Source organism: Myxocyprinus asiaticus, chromosome 19 (assembly GCF_019703515.2).
Source record: "Myxocyprinus asiaticus isolate MX2 ecotype Aquarium Trade chromosome 19, UBuf_Myxa_2, whole genome shotgun sequence".
NCBI lineage: Eukaryota > Metazoa > Chordata > Actinopteri > Cypriniformes > Catostomidae > Myxocyprinus > Myxocyprinus asiaticus.
The window spans coordinates 12,052,963-12,077,293 of record NC_059362.1 but is presented as its reverse complement, the minus strand read 5'-3'; the positions used below and the strand labels follow the sequence as shown (position 1 = coordinate 12,077,293).

At 42.9% G+C, this 24,331-nt stretch overlaps 2 protein-coding genes across 5 annotated transcripts; both read left to right on the top strand.

Annotated features, from left to right (window-relative positions):
• Positions 1-2,893: 2,893 nt before the first annotated feature.
• LOC127410121 (actin, alpha cardiac muscle 1) lies at positions 2,894-7,195 on the top strand. 4 transcript variants are annotated; one of them, XM_051645185.1, is made up of 7 exons: positions 2,894-3,022; positions 3,258-3,368; positions 3,492-3,576; positions 3,674-3,835; positions 3,944-4,135; positions 6,718-6,899; positions 7,039-7,195. In XM_051645185.1, exons 1-7 carry the CDS (start codon positions 2,894-2,896, stop codon positions 7,180-7,182), a joined length of 1,005 nt encoding a protein of 334 aa, XP_051501145.1. In that variant the 3' UTR covers positions 7,183-7,195. The 4 variants fall into 4 exon arrangements, with proteins under 4 accessions (XP_051501145.1, XP_051501144.1, XP_051501143.1 ...); XM_051645184.1 differs by lacking the exon at positions 3,258-3,368 and adding an exon at positions 3,129-3,255 and having other exon boundaries at positions 3,490-3,576; XM_051645183.1 differs by having other exon boundaries at positions 3,129-3,368.
• Positions 7,196-8,349: 1,154 nt separating this feature from the next.
• LOC127410127 (gap junction delta-2 protein) lies at positions 8,350-11,959 on the top strand. The gene is made up of 2 exons (XM_051645195.1): positions 8,350-8,651; positions 9,132-11,959. The coding sequence occupies exons 1-2, from the start codon at positions 8,581-8,583 to the stop codon at positions 9,973-9,975; spliced, it is 915 nt and encodes a 304-aa protein (XP_051501155.1). The 5' UTR covers positions 8,350-8,580; the 3' UTR covers positions 9,976-11,959.
• The last annotated feature ends 12,372 nt before the right edge of the window (positions 11,960-24,331 follow it).

Below are 24,331 nucleotides of genomic sequence, written 5' to 3'. Positions count from 1 at the left end.
ATCAGAGTCTCTAGTTTGAGAAATAGATGCCTCACATGTCCTCAGCTGACAGCTTCATTGAATTCTACCTGCTCAACACTAGTTTCATGTACAACAGTAAAGAGAAGACTCAGGGGTGCAGGCCTCATGGGAAGAATTGCAAAGAAAAAGCCACTTTTGAAACAGAAAAACAAAAAGAAAAGGTTAGAGTGGGCCAAGAAACACAGACATTGCACAACAGATAATTGGAAAAGAGTGTTATGGATCTTAACCCCATTGCGCATTTGTGGGATCAGTTAGACTGTAAGGTGTGTGAGAAGTGCCCGACAAGACAGCCACATCTATGGCAAGTGCTACAGGAAGAGTGGGGTGAAATGTCACCTGAGTATCTGGACAAACTGACAGCTAGAATGCCAAGGATCTGCATAGCTGTCATTGCTGCATGTGGAGGATTTTTGGATGAGAACTCTTTGAAGTAGTTTAAGAAGTTCTGAAAAAAATTTCAAATTGTAATAGTAATTTTTCACATTATTAATGTCCTGACTATACATTGTGATCAGTTGAATGCCACTTTGGTGAATAAAAGTACCAATTTCTTTCCATAAGAGCAAACATCTGTACATTATTCCAAACTTTTGGCCGCCAGTGTAAACGGAGACAAATGGCAGGGATGTGTCAGATGAAAGGGTTGCAGTGAATGGGGGATGGAATACAAAAGAGAACAATAGGATTTTGGGTGTCCTGTCTTGTCTATTCGGTCTTCAGGATTTCACTCTGCACACTCAAATTAAATTACACAAATGACCATCCACCCAGATAAATATATGCTGTCACTTCACTCTTTATAGACTATTATCCTTGACATTTAATCAACAAAGACTAATCTCTGATTTTAATTCAAAGTCAATTGGATGGTCTTGAGTTTGTTTACTGTATTATTATGCACTGTAAAAAAAAAAAAAATAATAAAAACAAAATTCTAAATTGTAATTAAATCTGACTAAATCAACCTGAAACATTAGGTTACACCAGTGAATGTAATTTGTGTAAGTAGATAAGGTAAAAATAGATCCTTGATGAAGCAATTACAGGTTACCACTTTTTTCAGTGTGGTTAAAGTTTTAAAGTCTTATTTCAGTTGTATAAATGTTCTAAACTGCATATTATTATGTAGCATTTTCTTGGATTTGACAGGTGATCTGTTTTTGACTGTGATTAATATGTGATAAGCTCATCAATATATTCATCCAAAATGTATTATATTTTTAAAAGGATAGGGGATAACAGTAAGCATATTCTCTCAGTAAAAGGCTAGAACCAGCAATTGTATACATTTTCCATGTTGTCATTCAGTTTTTCTTATTTATTGATAAATTGATGGTTTTAAAAAAAAACATTGCATAAGCACACGCATGGCTACACAATGTCATTGCACATAACATGTTTTCAGTCACATAATATGCTCATTTTCTTTTAAATTTTTGTTTTCAACAGAAAAAACAGGCACATTCATACTTTTTTTTTTTTTTTTTTTTTTTTTTAATGAAACTATCTAAACCTTAATGTGGAAATGACATTATCAGGTAGGCTATGAATGTCGATGTATTATTTATTGTTTGAAGAGAAAACTTTCTTATTGTTGTCTTAATTAAGATTCGGTATGTAACTTGAGTCAGACATAAAAACTTTAGGGATGACTTTGATTTTATCGGTACTTCAAAGAGATGTGACGTACTGAAAATCGTGGAATACAATCACTCCCCGCGGACTGTTCCCATACAAGGGCGTCTACCGAATGCCTCGCGGGGGTCTCTCTCCAGCGTGCTCTTCCAATCCACTCTCAATGGTGCTCGGGCTACCAAATAAGGAGAGGGAAGTCCACTTGTGGAGTATAAATTGGCTTCAGCTCAAGGCGCTTTCTACCACTCGCTCTCCAAGGGATCCAGCTCCTGGTGCTGATCTGGTGAGTACAGCTAAAGCTTTCGTGTCCGTCTGACTTCATTTAATTGCATGGATCTTCTGAACGCAAGGATTTAAACTAGGTCAATTCTAGTGCAAGGTCAGTGGAATTACAATGGGTAATTACAATGGAACACAATTAAAATAGTTTATTAAACATTCTGGAGACTTCAGAGATGCTTATAGTTTATAGTTAAGGTTTGCTGACTTTGGGGGGGGGGGGGGGGGTTAACGATGTTCTTAATTTTGATTTGACAAATAAGGTTGTCCAAGATGATAACAATGAGGAATCTCTTAAAATTAGAGTTTCAAAGACATGTATCAAGCTCGTAGACATTAAATATTTGTGACCATGTTAGTTTCATACATTTTTGAAAAATATTTATCACAATTTTCCAAAATAAAAAATAAAAATATAATTAATTAATTAATGATTTATTGACTTCATATTTTGAATATTAAAATGTAATATTAAAATACTTTTCTTGCACCTTAAATAAATGTGTGTGTACACAACTTGTTCAAAAATTTTAAAAAGTTTTCAAACAGTTTCTAGGTAATTATATTTATTTATTTATTTTACAAATATCATGAATTTTTTAATCACAAACGTCAGTACGTTTTCTTAGTTTTACACCATTTGACATGAAAATAAAAATGCCAAAATATATGATTTTTTTTTTTTTTAAACACAGTCATGAGGGTCTAAATGGGTCTTCTCTTCTTTTTTTTTATGTTTTAATCTTTTTTTTATTATTATTATGATTATTTTTTAGCTACCTGCATGTTGGTTACACAACCTGGCTTTGATTTGGTGGACACGTCAGCATCTTATGACATTAATCTTTGGAGAAGAAATGAAATTGTGATAGAATTGTGATAGACAAACAAAATGACTTGTTAGCAGTATACTTAGACATGTGTTAGATCCTCCCTCAGAACCCCAGCTGACACCATGTGTGACGATGATGAGACCACCGCTCTTGTGTGTGACAATGGCTCCGGCCTGGTGAAGGCTGGCTTTGCCGGAGATGATGCACCTCGAGCTGTCTTCCCCTCCATCGTTGGTCGCCCTCGCCACCAGGTACAATGCACAGTTTGCTAACGTTTGAATACGGTATTTGCAAAATTGGGTTATATGCAGTATATGACTGAACTGATTATTTTCATCTATTATCTAATCTCTCTAGGGTGTCATGGTAGGCATGGGTCAGAAAGACTCATACGTGGGTGATGAGGCTCAGAGCAAGAGAGGTATCTTGACCTTAAAGTACCCAATAGAGCACGGTATTATCACAAACTGGGATGATATGGAGAAGATCTGGCACCACACCTTCTACAATGAGCTCCGTGTGGCCCCTGAGGAACACCCCACCCTCCTTACCGAGGCTCCTCTCAACCCCAAAGCCAACAGAGAGAAGATGACACAGGTAAACGTATTTAAACAACACCAAATAGTGCACATTCACCAATGATGTGTCTACAAGATTATGCCTTACTGTTACATGTGCTATCACAAATGTTACAAATGCCTGGCATTCTTTAATTTGCAGATCATGTTTGAGACCTTCAATGTTCCCGCCATGTATGTAGCTATCCAGGCTGTGCTGTCACTGTACGCCTCTGGCCGTACCACTGGTGAGTGTGGTGCCTTACTGTTTGTGAATGTATGTATTGAAATAATTTGTGTAGATTTCTCTTGTACTTAACAAATGTTTTGTTGTTTATACTGTAGGTATCGTGCTGGACTCTGGTGATGGCGTGACCCACAACGTCCCCATCTATGAGGGTTATGCTTTGCCCCACGCCATCATGCGTCTGGATCTGGCCGGTCGTGACCTGACCGACTACCTGATGAAGATCCTGACTGAGCGTGGCTACTCTTTTGTGACCACTGGTATGCACATTATGCCATGAAACTTTGTCGTCCCATTTATTAAGAATACTACCACTTTTTAGGCCCAATTTGTAATGTTTTGTTAATACTCATGTTATATTCACACAGCTGAGCGTGAGATTGTGCGCGACATCAAGGAGAAGCTTTGCTACGTTGCTCTGGACTTTGAGAATGAAATGGCCACTGCTGCTTCCTCCTCTTCTCTGGAGAAGTCCTACGAGTTGCCTGATGGCCAGGTCATCACCATCGGAAATGAGCGTTTCCGCTGTCCTGAAACCCTTTTCCAGCCCTCCTTCATTGGTGAGTAGTGGAGTGATATCATCTTTCATTAGTCCAGCATCCAAATTTCTATCAAAGACTTGCAAGTTGCTCTATAGCAAAAATTAAGCTCCTACAACAGTGTATTTACTTATAAATTACTCAAAAAGTAATCCAAAACAAATGGCTAATTACTTATATAAAATTGTAATCAGATTACTTCATCACTTTACTTTTAAGTTACTTTCTAAAACAAGTCAAGTCATTTTATTTGTATAGCGCTTTTCACAACACACATCTTTTTAAAGCAGCTTTACTGAAAATCATGCATTAACAGAAAATGAAACTGTAATATCTATATAGTCTTAGAGTCATCATTGTGTAGTTTGATTAAATATGATTGTAAATTTTGTATAAAAATAAATAATTAAATAATAATTGTATTTAGAACCCCACTTTTTTTTGGTTTGCTCAGCAAATTCAAAAGAATCTGTCGTCTATGGGTCTGTTCCAAACCTAGTGAGCTTCCTTCGGAGGTAGCATTTTACAGCATCATATGTGCTCTACCAACATGAGGGCTGTTCCAAATGGTAGGTATCTTAATTATGCTGCCTCGTAATATATCTCATTTTGGCAAAATTCTAAGGTATCACAGTATGTATCCTTCCCCGGGTAGGCGATCCAAGAATAGACCGTGATGAGCTTGGTGGAAAAATAAATCCAAGATGGTGGATGAATCAAGATAAATTTCCATTATAAATATACTTATAATCCATTCAATACTGAAATTTGTCCTTAAAGAATAGTTTAATATCACTGAAAATGGACTTTTACCCAAAATGTGTGTGTACTTTGCATATTTATGTTCATTAGATGATCCCGTCAGTCATCTCACCTCACCTGTATGGACGCTTTTCACAGACTGTGATGACATAACGTTTCCGCCTCATTTAGAAGTGTAAATCTAGCAAACTTTTTTATACTTGCAATTTTTTCAATTATTTAGTGTAAATATATAACTTTATACTTAGTATTATATTAACCTGGAATTCATTAGAAAAGACGAGTTACCACAGATGCAATGAGATTTCTCATACAGCTGCTGAGGGAGTGACCGCTAATTTGCCATCTTCTCTCTTCTGACTGCCATAATCCATGAATCAAAGTTTACCCTGCAATCATTTACTTCCGCATTCCAAAACCTGGAAGTGTGAAAAGGGTCCATCGAAATCAGTTGCGAGTCGAGTCGAGTCTCGCACTGCGCGTGCGCTGCATATGAGAAGTGCTATTTGAACAGGCTTGTTCAAGATGCCAAACGGTTTGCCTTGAAAGTAGATGAGAGAAGAGGCGGCTGCAGTCAGGAGAGGAGTGAAATAGAGCAGTCAAGTCAGACAGTTCTCACTTCTCGTAGTAGATCAGACACCTACGAGATCAAAGGCAGATATTGCAGGATTCACATTCATGCGCTGTTGCTTCTTCTGTTTTATTGGCAGATCACTTCACTTCACAGTGCATTACCGCCACCTGCTGTAAAAATGGATATAATTTAAATACTGTTTCTTTAAATTGAAAATAAATATGATAAAAGACACTCAGTGTACATGTTGTTTAATTTCGCCAATAATACATGTCTTTCCATCCATTTTTAGTAGAATAAAGACACGTATTTTAGATATTTCAGAAATATGATAACAATCACACCTCCCCATACAGAGATTGAAATGTCAGAGTGTTTGGAATATTTTATTTACATAAAAACATTATATTAGAAATAAAAAAATCAAACATTTTAGAAGCAAAAACATTGAGGTTGTTTAAGCCAATGAGCATTAACCTGTGTCGCCAGCAAGTCGTTTCCCATCATGCCTTTTGTCAGCGCAGTCAGGGGAGAGCAACTGCGCTCGACTGTGCCACCTGGCACAGCTGCCTCGCCATTGTGAGAGTTTTTTGGCATATGTCAGCATGACATCAGAGGAAGTCAGAGCACACTTGGCATGCACCTCACAGTGATCACCGGTGATTGGTGCTGTGCAGATATTGCTCATCTCGAACGAGCCTAGTGACGGAGCTGCCGCCTATGTAGAGCATTCCAAATTGGTCATGAGGCATCATTTCACTAAGGATGCTATGTAGGCAGGAGACAGCTCACTATGTTTTGGAACAGACCCTATATTTCCTGCTTGTTCATTGTCACATGAAAGTCATACACTCAGCACCATACATTTTGACTTATTGGGGGCGTATGCTCTTGAGCTTTCACAGAAATGCAATGAGAAGTACATATGAATATAATTTATTTTAAACAATAGTTTTGTTAAAAAATGTGTTACCCAACTAATGTACTTAAAAGTAATTAACATAATTGAAAATCAGTAACTGTAATCTGATTACTAGTATTGAAAATGTAATGTGTAACAGTATGTTTTGATTTTAAATTACATTCGAATTTAGATTCAATTGCATTAAGATTGCAGTGCTAATTAGCCTAATTCGCTATCAGATTACAAACAAAACTGCTGATTAGTGTGCCACATGACATGAGCTGTTCTTTTAACACCACTTCTCTAATGACCAGTGCCCTTCTCCTGCATATTGTTCTAAATTGGTTCCCATTTTTACCAAAGGTATGGAGTCCGCTGGTATCCATGAGACCACCTATAACAGCATCATGAAGTGCGACATTGACATTCGTAAGGACTTGTATGCCAACAACGTCCTGTCTGGTGGAACCACCATGTACCCAGGTATTGCTGACCGTATGCAGAAGGAAATCACTGCTCTGGCCCCCAGCACCATGAAGATCAAGGTAGAATATTTATTCATTCATTCAGCTTTACTTTAAACAGTGTCTTTTTTTTTTTTTTTTTTTTACTTGAAAAAGTTTAATGAGTTAAGTTCTGTAATTACAATAGATGTTTAACCAACACGTGTCTTCCTTCTCATAGATCATCGCCCCTCCAGAGCGCAAGTACTCCGTTTGGATTGGAGGCTCCATCCTGGCTTCCCTGTCCACCTTCCAGCAAATGTGGATCAGCAAGCAGGAGTACGATGAGGCTGGCCCATCCATCGTCCACAGGAAGTGCTTCTAAGTGTGGGGATACACATTTTACACTGCTGATCATGGATGCAAAGATACAAAATTCTTAACATTACCTCCGCCTGTTAAGCATGCAGACAGATTTTGCCTTTGCTTTTCTTGTACAGTATATTTACACCAAAGTGCAATTTATTCATAGTTATTGATTGGTTCAGAAATACATTTGTAAGTGGATATTTATTGGTTTTTAAATAAAAAAAGACCGGGAACGTGTATAGAAATCATTTCCCCCTCAAAAGCATGACTGTTTTTATTTGTCTTTGGTTGCGGATCTTCATTATTTACTACAAAGCATGCAAGCACCCACTTTCTTTGTTAATGCAGTCAATATAGTATTCCATAAAAGCCATCTGTGATGGATTCAAATTTGCAACTTCAATTAGCACCCAGTGTAAAAACAGTTGCCGCTCTTTAGGAGGCAAAGTGAGATTAGAGAAGAACACTGTCAAGATGCCCTCTTCAGGCCTATAATAATTTTTATTTGTATCTTACTTACATTATAAATAATGACAAGCATTTATTGACCAGTGTTGAGATTTACAACTATAAGTTTCTAGGAGGGATGTCCCATGTTACTGTTTTTAATTCTGGAACCTTGTGGGTAGACCTAATGCGATTACTCACTGTGTTCCCACTGTAAATTCACCACAGGCATTGCCATAAATAGGCCTACCTCACCATCACCTGCAGGAGAGTGTAAGTGAGGGTTAAGGAACTGATGTGTGTTCAGTTTAAGCCAACTTATTCAACTGTTTACAGTCTTTATGTTTATATACTTTGCAGAATCACTACAGATTTCTAATAGCTTATCAAAACCGCGCGATACGTAGCTGTCATCACTTTCACTTAGCTATAATCGCAGGCGCGCGCGCGCACCGACTCTTAAATCTAATCTAATCACGGTACTGGGTGCGTGTGTGTTTCACCGGAGCCAGACATCCCCGGTGATTTGAGTTTATCGCCTATGATTTTATTACGGATTAATCAGTGCATCTCCGGCATATTCGGAGAATAATGAAACGGAGAAATCCTGCTGTACTGATTTCTCTCCAACAACCTGTCTGCGCGTGACGCAGAGGTAGTGGAGGAGGAGGGGGCAGTCTACTTAAAGCGGGATTAGCACGAGCCAAACATTATACTCGCTTCCAGCGACCTGTCGTCCTGCTCGCGAGACAGAAAATAGGAGGGCTTTGGACTAATCAGTATTTGAGGCTTGCGCGAGCAAGCGTCAGAGTGGACGAGCGCGCGCTCTGGAGCGAGGCGTGGACGACAAGGTGGACGGCAGCGACAAGTCAGTGCATTCACCCGATACCACACGAGCGATAGACGCGAAACAGTAGCTCACATATTTGATTTTGCACGGTCCAATATAGTCTCCGAATGAACAGCCATGGGGGAATGGACAATTCTCGAGCGTCTCCTGGAGGCGGCTGTCCAGCAGCACTCTACTATGATCGGCAGGTGAGGATAAAAAGTGGAAATGTTTACTGATTGCTTGCTACATAAATATATATATATATATATATATATATATATATATATATATATATATATATATATATATATATATATATATATATATATATATTGAGGTCATTATGCAGTGACCCCGCTAAATAGGCGCGAGCGAGTGGCCATTGGAGCTTAATCTGTCCATTGCCGAGGACATGGAGGTGTTAGAAGGATTGATCAAATACTTTTGCTGGACAACAAAGCTGTTCGTGCAATTTGTGAGATGGTTGTTTCATATGTAAGATATTATTGAGACTACTTTTACTCGCGTGCGCCTGTGGCGAGAGTTTCAGCACTGGACAGCTCCCCGCTCGGAGCTTCAGTTAAAACCGCCAAGTGTTCCCCCACTTGCTTTTATTGACTTTCCCAACTGTTCTGTGACTGGAACACACACTGTACACTAAATAATGTTTGTTTGTTTACGTTTAGGATCCTACTGACAGTAGTGGTGATCTTCCGGATTCTAATCGTGGCGATAGTAGGGGAGACCGTGTACGACGACGAGCAGTCCATGTTCGTGTGTAACACCTTACAGCCGGGCTGTAACCAAGCTTGTTACGACAAAGCGTTCCCTATATCTCACATCAGATACTGGGTGTTCCAGATCATCATGGTGTGCACCCCGAGTCTTTGCTTCATCACATATTCGGTGCATCAGTCCGCCAAACAGAAGGAGCGGAGATACTCCACAGTCTACCTCTCCCTAGATAGAGATCCTGAATCGATGAAACGAGACAACAGCAAAAAGATCAAAAACACCCTCGTGAACGGAGTACTTCAGAACACGGAAAATTCCACCAAAGAGTCCGAGCCCGACTGCTTGGAAGTGAAAGAGATCCCCAGTTCGGCTATGAGAACTACCAAATCTAAAATGAGAAGGCAAGAGGGCATCTCGCGCTTTTACATCATTCAGGTGGTTTTTAGGAACGCGCTGGAGATCGGCTTCCTGGTGGGTCAATATTTCTTGTACGGATTCAACGTGCCCGCGGTGTACGAGTGCGACCGGTACCCTTGCATCAAAGACGTCGAGTGCTACGTTTCGAGACCCACGGAGAAAACCGTGTTCCTCGTCTTCATGTTCGCGGTCAGTGGGCTTTGCGTAGTGCTCAACCTAGCCGAACTCAATCACCTGGGCTGGAGGAAAATTAAAACGGCGGTGAGGGGGGTGCAGGCCAGGAGGAAGTCCATATATGAGATCAGAAACAAGGACTTGCCGCGGATGAGTATGCCGAATTTCGGCCGCACCCAGTCAAGTGACTCCGCCTACGTCTAACGCTCCCATCGTATAGATTCATTCGATTATATATATAGAAGAAAAGTTACGTTATGAACTATTCATCTCACCTGTTTCATGGTGGGGTAGATGGATTTTATTTGTCTGTTATGGACAACCAAATCAAACGGACCAAACGTTTGTTTCTTATCAGTTACTGAAGAGCACTGATGCAACTTTTTAGCATTGTTAATATTTGTATTGGTCCGGACGGAAAGCTTACAATATGTTTTATTTGTCCACATGATCAGATGAACCCGAATATGTTTTGCACTAAATATACATTTTAAGAAGCCAAACGAACCCGATTTGTGCTGTGTAGTTTTATATATAAATAGCCTATATACTCACCGTATATAGCCTATAGGTAGGGTACAACGGGGCTTAAGAAAATTTTGTCACAAAATGCATCAAAAATAATAATATTTTTATTGAATATCTATGGAGCAACATCATTTGTGTGACAAAAAATAAGAACGGAAGGTTGTTTTGATTAAAATTCAGTTTTTAAGAAAAGGTGGTATGGGAGCCTTTTAACCCACACACTTGAGGTAAAAGTCCCACACACTTGAGGTAAAAGTCCCACACACTTGGGGTAAAAGTCCCACACACTTGGGGTAAAAGTCCCACACACTTGGGGTAAAAGGCCCTAGGGGGTTTAAAGTGATATTGTGTAGATAGAAGAGCAATAGTTAGCCTAAAATGCACAATTTGTAAACTAATGCAAATAATATTTAGACAGCAAGATGACTTTTTGAGTAACAAAGTAAGACATAAATACTTCAGAAAAGGCTGCACGATTTCCTGTTAATTTTAAACACATTTGGCATTTTATAACATCAAGTATTCTATAAACAAATTCGTCTCGATTGGACAGTTAATAAAAAAAACTTTGGATTTAATGACCTTGAACAAAACTGAAAATGATAAATAAGTATTTTGTCTCAAAATAAATGTGTTAAATTTCATAAATTTGCAACATTTTAAAAAATATAAAAAATTAGATCAAATTGCCTCCAAATCAACCTTTAGACACCACACGCAAAGATCTCATGGATCAGTAATTTTTTTGCAGTGCATACTGCATAGTGACAAACAGTACTGTGGTAGTTTGTGGTGCTATTTAGTGTTTTGGGAGAAAATAAAATCAAAGGAGCCTTTTACCCCGTTGTACCATATATATTTATAGCATAGCTGTATATAGATATTCTCATTCTCAAAAAATACTCTGGTTTCAGATAGTAGCACATACAATAGTTTGTTTACTCACAAATAGTTAGAGCGCAGTTTATAAATGTTTATCCATACTAAATGAATCATATCTCTCTGTTAGCTTAGATCAAATAGATTGCCATCTTTAATAATTTGGTTGCCTGTGCTTGCACCACTGACCTTAACGTAAGTTATCGTTCCGTTGTGTTCAAACTGACTTGCAGATAAGTAGCCAGTGAACTGGCCAATGCTGCATAACGCTTAACTGTCTATCTTTTTCATTTGTTTTGTTTTATTTGTTTGTTTGTTTGTTTGATTGTTTGTTTGTTTGTTTTTGACACCAAAGCGCCCATTGCTTTCATTTGTGGGAAACTGATCTCTTGCTTTTATGTATTCAAGTGCCATATATGTACATAGATATATAAATATTATAGTATATTGTAATACTTATTGTGAGAAATGAATTCCATGAGCTCTTTGCATAGACTGTTCCAAAGGACGTCCTATACTGTATCCCTTTAATGTGAGATGTTGGGGAATGGAAGAGTGAGCAAACATCCATACATATTTTGCATTCATGAAAAGTATGATAATGCATTTAAAGCACAGTTGAGTTAAAAAGTGAATAAGGGGTTGAGATTCATTTCCCCTGGTGCTTCTATTTCTAAAAAAAAAAAAAAAAAAAAAGTGATGTTAGCAGATTATGTGAGATGAAATGAAAAAACAAAAAAAACAAAAAACAAAAACGAATTTAAAAATAAAATGATGGAATTCATGATAACCACAGCTGTGTGATTTGCATTGCTTTATGGTACTTTGGAACATCCTTATTTGAAATGTCCTCTACTAGCATGGTATGGCAGGTAATTTTGGTAGAATTCATAAATTCAAAACCATTTTCCTGTGGGATTGCTCTCCCAATGCAATGTCACCGTAATTTTCCTCCATGAATCAACTCCCTGCAGTGAGTTAAAATGCTTGCATGTAGTTTTTTTGAGCAGTTCAGCATCACAGTGCTTAAATTTGATCCTGGTGCTTTAGTTCTACCTGTCCAGCTTTAGTTGTGCTGACACAATGACAGCAGCTTCCTTGTGTACAGCATCACAGAGTTCGGGTCCCTGCAGATGCCACAATGGCCCCTGTGCCAAGGTCAGAGAGAAAGTGCTGAACACTGCAGCTGGTGGCCTCAAACCGGGATTTCTCTTTGCTGACAGACTGGGAGAAGCCTGAGACTCGCAAGAGTGCCAAGATGACTCTTCAGCTTAGATCAATTTGGAATTCAGCAGGGACCTGAGATACCTATTTGACAACACAAACAGCAGAGGTCCAACTTGACAGGACATCAGTGGAAGCTATTTCTATGTGCATGTGTATGTCTTGTGCAACTTCAGTCCCTCTCCTCTTATCTAGCCCCTCTGATTAGTTCCTTCCTTTCACTCTCCAAAAGTCATAGTTTCATGTACTTTGTCGCATTTGAAGGGATTTGAAGCTTTTTTTCTCCTAAATAATATATTGGAATCTATTTTCATGTATTGGCCCCGTATCATATATATATATATAAAAAAAACAGAAACTCCAAGACTGATTTTGAGCAACATACTGTATAAATAGTCAATTTAATGTCCCAATTAGCTCTCATAAATATTCATTCCACTAAAGTGTTGCTCCAATGGCCCAAACTTTACTTTGTTTGATTATTCAGTATATAATTTCCCCCAAGACAAATACATCACCTACATATTAACGTTTAAAATGTTGAACATTTAAGAAATTCAAAGGATTGTGTGTTGGTTTATTTTTAGCTCTCATCCTGACTGAGGACTGTTCAATGCTTAGAAAGTGTTTTGAATAATTCAAGCTTAATGTACTGGCACAAGCTGTAATTCTCTAAAGCAGGTTAAAGGGAATTCTTAGAACCCCCCAAACCACCAACACCCCCCAAATATGAAGCTTAGTAAAAGATTAAGGCAAAAGAGAACCAAAGCAAACCATGACACTAATATCTATACTAATGACCTTGAGATTTGTAAAGTAGGGTACAATGGGGCTTCAATTAGTGTGTAAATTAATATGAGGTACTGAAAACTGCAAGTATAATAATCACAGGGTAACACTTTACAGTAAGATTCTATTTGTTCAGTAAATGCATTATGTATCATGAACTAACAATACCAATATAATTTTTCAGCATTTATTCATCTTGGTTAATGTTAATTTATAAAAAAAATACAATTGTTCATTGTTTGTTCATGTTGGTTCATATTGCATTAGTTAATGTTAACAAATACAACCATATTGTAAAGTCTTACCAACTGCAATAAGAAACATTTGTTTAAAATAGTTTTAGATGAAGGAAGTATGTCACAACACAGAACACTGCTGACAATGCTTGAAATTTCAGAGTTACCGTGCGCAAATGTTTATTTAGTGCAAAACAATCAATGAAAACAAAAAGTTGGCCAACATATGTGCAAAAGTGATTAAAAGTTCAAACATCAAGTAAAAAAACAAAAAAATAAATCAGGTAGCTACAGCAATGTCAGAAAAAATATTGTATGCTCTAAAATGGATTGGCTATTTGCTCTAGGTGTAAATAGCACCTGCCATACAGTGCTGTTATTTGCACTCATATAGTCTGGTGGGAACACAAAAACTGAAGACTGTTTTCTGTTTCCACTCTTAATATGTCCTTTAATACTACTTCTAATAATAAATAAAAATGAATCTAAAGGCTGATTTTCTCACAGTGATTTCATGGTGACGGTCTCAGAGTTGAGAGAAAGCTTTGATCTGTGTTAAATTAACCATGGTTTTACTATAGTAATATTGAAGTTACCATGTTTTTTTTTTGGAAGAAGTTTTAATGCAATAACCATGGTGTTACTACAGTAATATGGTATTAATATAGAAACCATGTTTAATTTTGTGGTTACTATAATTTTTCTACAAAATACCATGGTGACACTATGGTTAATTATTTAAGGTTAGGTTTAGGGGCAGGGGGTGTCTGTGGGACTCTAAATAAGCACAATAAACACACTGCAGTGATGCCCCTATACTGTATGTTAGAATTTAATTAGGAGTGCAAATTGTGCAAAGAAGATTCTTTTTGTTGCTATTTACACTGTGTAAATACAGTAGCATCTATTGCTATTTGCACTTAGTTCATGTTTTTGTTGAAGCCCACACACTGTCATCAGTGCAATAGGTGAAATTAAAGGCATTTACACATACAGGGTTGCTGCCTGGGCAATTAGCCCACTAGACACCCACATGTGTGCCTATCATGGTTTCATAAAACAGGGAGATCTGAGCCCATGCCAGTATACTGGCATTATGATGACCATAACAATTCACGGCATCTACAATAGAGTTCAAATAGTGCCATCTCAACACACCCAAACCATCAGTGTAAATGGGGGCATCAAAAAACTAGTCTAGTCTGAGATGCCGTCATCAGCCGTCAGTCACAGGGATTTCCGGCAAAGTCATCGGAATCACAAAGTCAAAGTCAGCAAGAACAGCTGTCAGAGCACAACAGTGAGAACAACATAGACATTTTCAATCGTTTTAGTAAGTCCCAGACATCTCTCCAAGTACTTGCACTGTGACATACTCTGAAACTAGACATTGTTACTCAGAAAAAGCAAGGTATTTATTTTCTGGGTGGTAAAAATAACTCCAATGGAGGTGATGTTGCTTAGTAGTTAGAGAACTGGACTGGAAACCCAGATGAGACAAGGCAATTTGTGATCTAAGAACATTGTGCTCTTAACCACAGGTTGCTCCAACCAAACTCTCCCTGTAATAATAACTCTAGAGTTAATAAAAATTGAGAGTTCATTGCTTTGCGGGAAACTTACAGCAAATTGTCCATTGTTGCCAAAGGTTTGCTGCAGGTTCACCACTACCGGTGAAGATCTGCAAACATCACAAGCTCTTTTGCATGTGAAAATAAGGAGTGGCAATTTTGCGGCAAGTTTGCCAATACTTCGCCAGAATTCTAGATTTTTTGCAAGGGTTGCTTTGGATGAGAACAACATGATTACACAGGAACTTTATATATTGCTAGTGAACATCCTGACATCTACCCCATTCTGCCGAGTTACTGATGGGTGCCATCTCATATCAGACATCTTTGCATCAATTCAAATGTGTTTACCTTTGCCTGTGGTTCTACTGATAGCGACTTGCAAGAGCAGCTTCAGAAAAATGGGTTTGGGTCGCATGGAAATCAGGAGGTAATCATATTCACATAAACAATGGTGAGTGCAATTTTAAAGGTTGCATTTACCCTCGAAGATTATATTTTTCTCCACCTACTGTTAGGTTTGTGGTTGGGGTTTGAGTAAGAATGTATGGTTAATAAAATATGCATTCCTGTTGACTGAATTACATAATTTATAACTAAAAATACAATTCGCTTTACAACTCGCTTTTGGGCCACTTTGTGGACATTTCACCTGTAAACTGGAGCTCACACGTGCCAATAAATTCAACAACACTTCCAGCTTCACTTGGGGCAGCTATTCGAATTTTGATTAACACAGACAAAGATTTTAGCTAAAGAACTTCTGATAAGAAAGCATAATCTTAGAAGAACAATACACCCTAACCCCAACTCTAGACCTATCCATCAGTGGATTAAAAATGTAATCTCTGAGCATAAATGCAACCTCCAAATTCAGCTCATCATTGCTTATGTTAACACGATTACTTCCTGGTTTTCATGAGACTAATGGCACTTTTCCACTGCACGTTATGATTCGACTCGACTCGACTCTGCTCGCTTTGCTTTTCTGAGCTTGCTTTTCCACTACAGTTTAGTGAAGCCTCAACGTGGGTGGGATTACAGACTGATCATCATAGTTGCATCGCCCCATCCAGCTCTCGTTGGATCTTCTCCTCGGCTACTAATGAGAGGAATGTCTGTACCTCATTTATTGACCTCGGCGTGGTTTTGCGCACAGCCATTTCTTTTTACAATTCGAAAGTCGCATGAACAAATGATACTGCTATCGCTGTTGCTAACTTTAAAACTAGCGGGTAGATGTCCCGTGTCGCAAAGCCAGTGGATGCTGGTAGTGACAATTCTCTCTGACCAATCAGTGATCTGCAGGGTTTTGACGTTACATTTAGTATAGGCTCGGTTCGCTTGGAACCTCGACCGAGGTGGTTAAAAAATGTACCAGGTACCAGGTACTATCCACAGTGGAAAACCCCCAAAAAGTGAGCAGAGTCGAGTCGAGTCGAGCCGTATCGTGCAGTGGAAAAGCCCCATAAAATCTATGTCTCTGAGGCTACAGAGTAGCTCCAGTAGCTCCACCAGAAAAGCTAAAACACATTTGAATTGATGCAAAAGGTCTGATGGGGGATGGCGCTGGTCAGTAACTTGGCAGAATGGGGTCGATGTCAGGGTACTGGAACATTCGGTAGCAACATGGCGAGTTCCCATGTGATCATGTTGGAAGAGTAATAAAAGTAAAAAAATATGATTCAATACAGAAAATCCAGTCAGAAGAAGAGCAGAAAAGCTACTGAAAGTGAGGTATCAGTTTATAAAATCTAAGAGAAATGGACAGCTTAATTTGCCAATATTCACTCCACCTGTTTAAGATCACTTTCTCGGATTTCTGGTTTTCATGACACAGCTCAAGCGAGTTGCCAACTCCTGCTAGTAAAATCTCATTAGAATCCCACAAATCTCATTGGAACACAATGACTGGGCCCTAAGTCACCTGCCAAAACACTGGTACAAGCACAAGGGGATTAGAATGTCTTGCAGCGACTTAAGCCTGTGGGCCTTTTCCAACCCACACCATCCTGCATTACCAGAGCCTTCATTCAAAGTACATCCCTTAAAGACTCTATGTTTTCACAGTGGGGTAGCATATTCTTTCTGTGTAAGATGTAGGGATCAAAGGCATTACCTCTATTAGTAGACTTTGAGATGACATTGAAGCTCCCGTCAAGTCATCTGGTGTGTGAGAAATGATTGGTTAGTGGTTGCCAAACCAATCAAAAAGAAAGTCCTTGATATTGTTAAGAATTGTGCTCATTAGCCAAGAAGCACCTGAGCCTCTTAGAATGCAGGTTTGAAGAGCTCTGGCAAGGCTGGATTTATAGCAAGGGTGTAAACCATTTAAAGACACCTACCGTGCCACGGAATTGCATTAACAGAAACCAGGAGATAATATTGCTCTGCAGTTTTTAAAATTACCTGAATGAAATTTCTAAGAGTGTAGGAATTGCTACTGCTTATTAGAAAACAGCTCTATCATTGCATGTGCTATTTTAAAGCAGTACAAATGCCTAGTTTACTGTCACATCTTGAAAGATGTTCTACATGCTATGTGTGAAAAACGCTGTTTGGATTTTTGATTGTTTGGGTTTCATCCTCTTCAGCACATTGCCAGGCTAACCTATAAGCTACTTATGTAATCAGTCTGGTAGCTAAGGCTAAGTTGCTCTAAGTAAAATATGATTTGTAGGATAGCACAGTAATATTATTATAATAATATAATATTACTAATAAAGAAATATCACACTGGCAAGAGTGCAGTATTTCCAGCTATCAGCATGGCTGTGATTCGTCCGTAGTCACAGTAATCACAGCCGTGTTGATGGATGGACAATACAGAATGACTGAGAATGTGATATTACTTTTATACAACAGTTCAACGAACAAGTCAATAAATAAATAGGGAAAAACGTCTCGGTTACTGTTGTAACCTCCGTTCCCTGATGAGGGAATGAGACGTTGTGTCGATGTAGTAACACTAGGGGTCGCTCTTGGGAGCCCCAAACACCTCTAATCTTTGAGAAAAGGCCAATGAGAATTGGCGAGTAGAATTTGCATGCCACTCCCCCGGACATACGGGTGTAAAAGGAACTGGCTCGCAACCACTCATTCAGGTTTTGTGCTGAGGAGCCGAGACAAGGTCCGGCCATTTCAGCAGATAGTACAGCGTTGTGGCAAGAGGGACACAACATCTGGTTCCCTCCATCATGGAACGGAGGTTACAACAGTAACCGAGACGTTCCCCTTCTGTCACTCACCCTATAGAAAAACGCCACAACAGCTGGACCATGTTACGTGAACTGCTGATGCAGGTGCAAGCAAGCTGCTGCGTGCGTAATAGCAGGTGCATCAGTCCGCCAGCCGCGGGCTTTTCTCTCTATGTTTTCTCTCCACAGAGTATTAGATTCGGCTAGGGCCATCTAACGCTATTACATGCGCCGGTGGAAGGTGTTCTTTATCATTACTATTCTTTCAGGGGAAAAGACCCCGCAGAGACCACATCCTCCCTGAAGGGGAGGTAACATGTGGAAATACGTCACGTGGGCTCACCAGCCGCACATGGAAGAGGCGCGGTGGTAGGTCCTGCCTGGAATGGGAGGAGCTCTACAAACACAGCGACTGGGGGCAGAGAGGGCTAGGGAGCCACAGGGCTAGGGAGGAAGGACATCCAGGGGTCACGGTTCGTGAACTCGCATGGGAGAAGAAGCGCACGTCTTCACGTCAAGGAAGGGAAAGGTGCTATATGCAAGCAATACATCCGGCCAGCTGTTCCAAATTACCAAACTTACCTGTTCAAAACATGGGACGATACCGGCTCAACCCGGAGATTGTAAAATCTCGCAGAGGTATTGGGTGTTGCCCAGCCTGCTGCTCTGCAGATATCTGCTAGAGAGGTGCCATTGGCCAGTGCCCACGAGGATGCAAGACTACTTGTATAGTGTGCTCATATTCCCAAAGGGGTGGGCACGGCCTGGGCCTGGTATGCCAGAGCGATGGCATCCACGATCCAGTGGGCAAGCCTCTGTTTGGAGACAGCGTTCCCTTTACGCTGTCCGCCGAAGCAGACAAAGCGCTGCTCAGAGCATCTAAAGCTCTGCGTGCCATCCAAGTAAATGTACAAACATGCACCAGACACAGCAACGACAGGGCTGGGTCTGCCTCCTCCCAGGGCTGCGCTTGCAGGCTCACCACCTGATCCCTGAAGGGGGTCATGGGAACCTTGGGCACATAGCCCGGCCAGGGTCTCAGGACCACGTGAGAGTCTACCGGACCGAACTCCAGGCAGGTATCACTGACAGAGAATGCCTGCAGTTCCCCAACCCTCTTGATGGAGGTGAGCGCAATCAGGAGGGCCGTCTTCAAAGAGAGGGCTTTCAGCTTGACTGACTCTAGTGGCTCAAACGGGGCTCTCCGAAGGCCCAGGAGGACCACGGAGAGATCCCATGAGGGAAAGAGGCATGGCCTAGGAGGATTCAGCCTCCGGACACCTCTCAGGAACCTGATAATCAGGTCGTGCTTCCCTAAGGACTTACCATCCACTGCGTCATGGTGTGCCACTATTGCGGCCACATACACCTTCAGGGTGGAGGGGGACAGCTGCCCCTCCAGCCTCTCCTGCAGGAAGGAAAGCACTGACCCGACTGCGCATCTCTGGTGGTCTTCACCTCAGGAAGAACACCAACTCGCGAACAAACGCCACTTCAGGGAATAAAACTGCCTCGTAGAGGGATCCCTGGCCTGACTGATCATGTCTACCACTACTGGTGGCAGGCCACTTAGGTCTTCTGCATCCCATCCAAGGGCCAGATGTGGAGGTTCGAGAGGTCTGGGCACGGGTGCCAGATGGTGCCCCGTCCCTGAGAGAGGAGGTCCTTCCTCAGGGGAATCTGCCAGGGAGGGGCTGTTGCAAAGAGCGTGAGATCCGAAAACCAAGTGAGTGGGCCAGTACGGCGCCACGAGGGTGACTTGTTCCTTGTCCTCCCTGACCTTGCACAGGGTCTCACTGGGGGGAACGCGTATTTGTGCAGCCCCCGGGGCCAGTTGTGTGCCAGCACTTCTGTCCTGAGGGGGGCTCCCGTCAGAGAATACTAGAGCAGGCAGTGGGAGGATTCCCGGGAAGCAAACAGGTCTACCTGTGCTTTGCCGAATCAATTCCAAATCAGCTGGACCACCTGGGGGTGGAGTCTCCACTCTCTGCTGAGCATCACCTGCCACTGTGGCATTGAGGCTGCCCAGGATATGAGTGGCCCACAGTGACCTCAGCCGCTGCTGACTCCAGAGGAGGAGATGGCAGGCGAGTTGCGACATGCGACAAGAGCGTAGGCTGTCTTGGCAATTTATATATGCTACTGTCGCTGTGTTGTCCGACCGGACCAACACATGCTTGCACCGGATTAACCGCAATGGTCCTGTCCAGGAGCCAGTGGCTGCATGCCCATTGCACACGGTGCCCCAGCCCAATATGGAGGCGTCTGTGGAGACCATGACGCATGGACACTTGCTGTAGGGGGACTCCTGCCTGCAGAAATGCAAGGTCTGTCCAAGGGATGAATAAGTGGCGGCAGAGTGGCATGATAGCCACGCGATGTGTGCCGCAGCGTCATGCCCATCTCAGGACTCGAGTCTGAAGCCAGTGCTGAAGCGGTCTCATATGCATCAACCCGAGAGGCGTGACCGCCACCGAGCATGTTACATGCCCCAGGAGCCTCTGAAAGCGTTTCAGTGGAACCATTGTCCTCCACCTGAATGACTTCAGGCAGTTCAGGACCGACTGTGTGCACTTGCTTGTGAGGTGCGCTATCATCGAGACCGAGTCTAACTCCATGCCGAGAAAAGAGATGCTCTGAACCGGGGAGAGCTTGCTCTTTTCCCAGTTGACCCAAAGCCCTAGACGGCTGAGGTGCCTGAGCACCAGATCCCTGTGTGCACACAGCAACTCTTGAGAGTGTGCTAGAATCAGCCAGTAGTCGAGGTAGTTGAGTTTGTGGATGCCCACTTCCCTTAACGGGGCAAGAGCTGCCTCTGCGACCTTCGTGAAGATGTGAGGGGACAGTACTGATTCACCCGGCCATCGAAAGCAAACCGTAGGAAGGGTCTGTGATGAGGTAAAACCGAGACGTGAAAGTACGCATCCTTCAGGTCTACCGCCGCAAACCAATCTTGAAGCCAGATGCACACAAAAATGCGCTTCTGCATGAGCATCTTGAATGGGAGTTTGTGTAAGGCCCGGTTCAAAACTCGCAGGTCCAAGACTGGCCGCAACCCACCGCCTTTCCTTGGCACGATGAAGTAAGGGCTGTAGAACCCTTTCCTCATCTCGGCTGGAGGGACAGGCTCTATCGCGCCCTTGCGCATAAGGGTCGCGATCTCCACACGCAGGGTGGCAGCATTCTCGCCCTGCACCGAGGTGAAGCGGACGCTGCTGAACCGGGGCGGGCGCCTGGTGAACTGAATCGCGTAGCCGAGTCGGATGGTCCTGGCCAGCCATTGCGACGGGTTGGAAAGCGCTAACCACGCGTCCAAGCTCCAGACGAGGGGCACTAAGGGGACAATCACGCCTATTGTGCCTGTGGGTGGGGCCTCACGGCGGGGAGAGCAGGGGAAGCCACGTCGAGGAGCTTTGCTTCGTCTTGAACTCTTGGCTGCACTGAGGGGGCCCTCGAAGCACTTACTTTGCTCCATGTACCCGGCGTCAGGGGGGGTCAGCAACTTTTTGACCATCCTCGTAGCTCGTCACAACCGCCTGGCCGTGGGTGTGGTGCGGTCGGGCGCGCAAAGGTGGGGGGCCTACGTTCACGGCGTCCTAGTTGCAGGTGCTCAGTGTCCGATCGCCGTGATAACGTCAGTCGTAAACACCGACTGTGTGATCCAAGGAGTGAGGAAACCGCTCTTTTTTTGAAAATGTGGGTACCGCAGCCCATTTGGGGATTTATCTCCCGGCCCTCCATCGGGGTACGGAGTGGTCTAGATACCAGTTCCATGGTAGCAGCGGACATCTCCCTCCCTGGGTCATCCGTCTCAGGGGTGCTTAGGAGCCTTCCGGGTCCTTGCGCCCGGTCGTGAGGCAAGGGGCATAGCTTCCTGCAGGGGGCTCTATGCTGGTGCTGAGAACTGGGCTCGGGCTGTGGCGGAGCCGCCTGGGCTTTTGCAGGGGGACGCCCTCAGTGAGCAGATGGGGTACAGGATCTTGAGCCATGCCGGGGCAAAATGTGCTGTATTGCCTCAGTCTGCTTCTTCACCGCCGAGAACTGCTGGGCAAAGTCCTCGACAGTATCGCCGAATAGGCCAATCCGGGAGATGGGAGCATTGAGAAAGCGAGCCTTGTCGGTGTCCCTCATCTCAACCAGATTCAGCCACAGGTGGCACTCCAGGACCACCAAGGTGGACATCGCCTGCCCGAGTGCTCACGCCATGACCTTCGTCGCCCGGAGGGTGAGGTCGGTCACCGAGCACAGCTCCTGCATCACATCGGGATCAGGACTACCCACGTGCAGCTCTTTCAGTGCCTTGGCTTGGTGTACTTGCAGGAGGGCCATGGCATGTCCAGCGGCACTGTAAGCTTTGGTCACCAGAGACAACGTAGTCCTACAGGCCCTGGAGGGGAGCGCCGGACAATCCTGCCAGGTGGCGGCGTTTTGCGGGCAGAGATGCACCGCAACCGCCTTATCCACCTGAGGGATCACCGCGTACCCGTGGGCCACCCCGCCGTCAAGGGTAGTGAGAGCCGATGAGCTGGGAAGTCGGGTTCGGGCAGAAAAAGGTGCCCTCCACGACCTCGTCAGCTTGTCGTGCACTTCCGGGAATAAGGGGACCGGGTGGGGGGGTTGATACTGTGAGTGGTGCCCTGAGCCCAGGAACCAGTCAGCTAGCCATGAGGGCTCAGGGGAGGGTGGAGGGTTCCAGTCCAACCCGACACTCGTGGTGGCCCGGGTAAGCATGGCGGTCAGCTCTGTATTGGCCTCAGACTGGGCGGGCAGGAAGGTGGTAGCCCAGTCGAGTCCTCAGCATTCGACATCACCAGTGCGCTCTCCGACGCAGCGATCAAAGACTCATCCTACGAGCCCCGAAAGAGATGTTAAGCTGGCCATGAGGCGAGCTGGTCTCATCTCGGAACTCGACGGGGGCAGACGAGCGTGCTGGGGAACGTGAGGTCTGCGGGGAATTACCCGGCAAGACCTCGCCAATTGAAATCTCCAAATCGCCTCCAGTGCCAGCCAGGCTGGCCACGTACCCGTAGGTAGAAGGCGCAGTGTTGGGGGGCGGCTGGAGTGGCTTTCCCTCGGAGGAAGGAAAGCCGCGACCGCAACGTTGCCATGGTCATGTTCTCGCAATGAGAACACGAACCATCCACGAATGCTGCCTCAGTGTGAGCGTGGCCCAGATACATGAGGCAGCTCCCGTGGCAGTCGGAGGCGGAGAGATAACGACCGCATCCAGGTATCACACAAAGACGGAAAGGCATTTTTAAGAAGACGCGTCTTTTAAAAGATGTTCACGTCAATGTGTTGCTCTGATAGAGGAAAATATACTCTTTGCAGAAATATATACTCTCTTAGTAGCGCTGTCGAAGCGCCCATAGTCTGCACAAAGCATGCAGGAGAGAAAGTCACTAAAATGTGCCGTATATCCAACAGCATACACTTCTTTCTGAGGTGAATGGACCAGCAGTTGAATTCAGCTCGCTGACACACAGCCGTTCGGCTTTGAAGAATAAATCTGAATGAGTGGTTGCGAGTCAGCTCCTTTTATACCCGTATGTCCGGGGAAGTGGCATGCAAATCAATTTGAGTTTTTTATAGTCAAAACAAGTGAAAATATCTACCAGTGCTGAAGTAGTAATCCAAAGTATTTAGAATACGTTACTGACCTTGAGTAATCTAATGGAATACATAACAAATTACATTTTACAGCATGTATTCTGTAATCTGTAGTGGAATACATTTCAAAAGTAACCCTCCCAACCCTGGCTATAGTGTAGTAGTAATCCAAGGGATCATGAAGTGAGTGACAATTGTGGATGACTTCAAAGAAAATCTTGCTCACAGCATACACAAATGGTCTTTTGCTGCCACCTGCTGGCTCAAATCTTTAATGTCATAGGGATGAATAAAAATGAAAATACAAATTCACACATCTAGCTGCTGCTCTTACATGTTTGGAATGCCACGAATACAAGCGGAGTGAAACAAACAGTTAAGTCCCAGTGCTGATGGTCTGTGCTATCAGCACTCTTGGAACACCTCTCGTCCAATCAGATTCAATGACCAGAACTAACTGTTGTATAATAAGGTATATCATTCACACTTTTTCTTGTTTAGAGTGGTTAAGTTTGGGTCTGAATGT

What these genes read in the sequence shown, in the direction of transcription:
- LOC127410121 (XM_051645183.1), top strand. Translation starts at nt 2,894, where the DNA reads ATGTGTGACGATGATGAGACCACCGCTCTTGTGTGTGACAATGGCTCC. An exon ending in CGCCTCTGGCCGTACCACTG is followed by an intron (nt 3,577 to 3,673) that starts GTGAGTGTGGTG and finishes TTTATACTGTAG; the next exon opens with GTATCGTGCTGGACTCTGGT. An exon ending in CTACTCTTTTGTGACCACTG is followed by an intron (nt 3,836 to 3,943) that starts GTATGCACATTA and finishes ATATTCACACAG; the next exon opens with CTGAGCGTGAGATTGTGCGC.
- LOC127410127 (XM_051645195.1), top strand. Translation starts at nt 8,581, where the DNA reads ATGGGGGAATGGACAATTCTCGAGCGTCTCCTGGAGGCGGCTGTCCAG. An exon ending in CACTCTACTATGATCGGCAG is followed by an intron (nt 8,652 to 9,131) that starts GTGAGGATAAAA and finishes GTTTACGTTTAG; the next exon opens with GATCCTACTGACAGTAGTGG.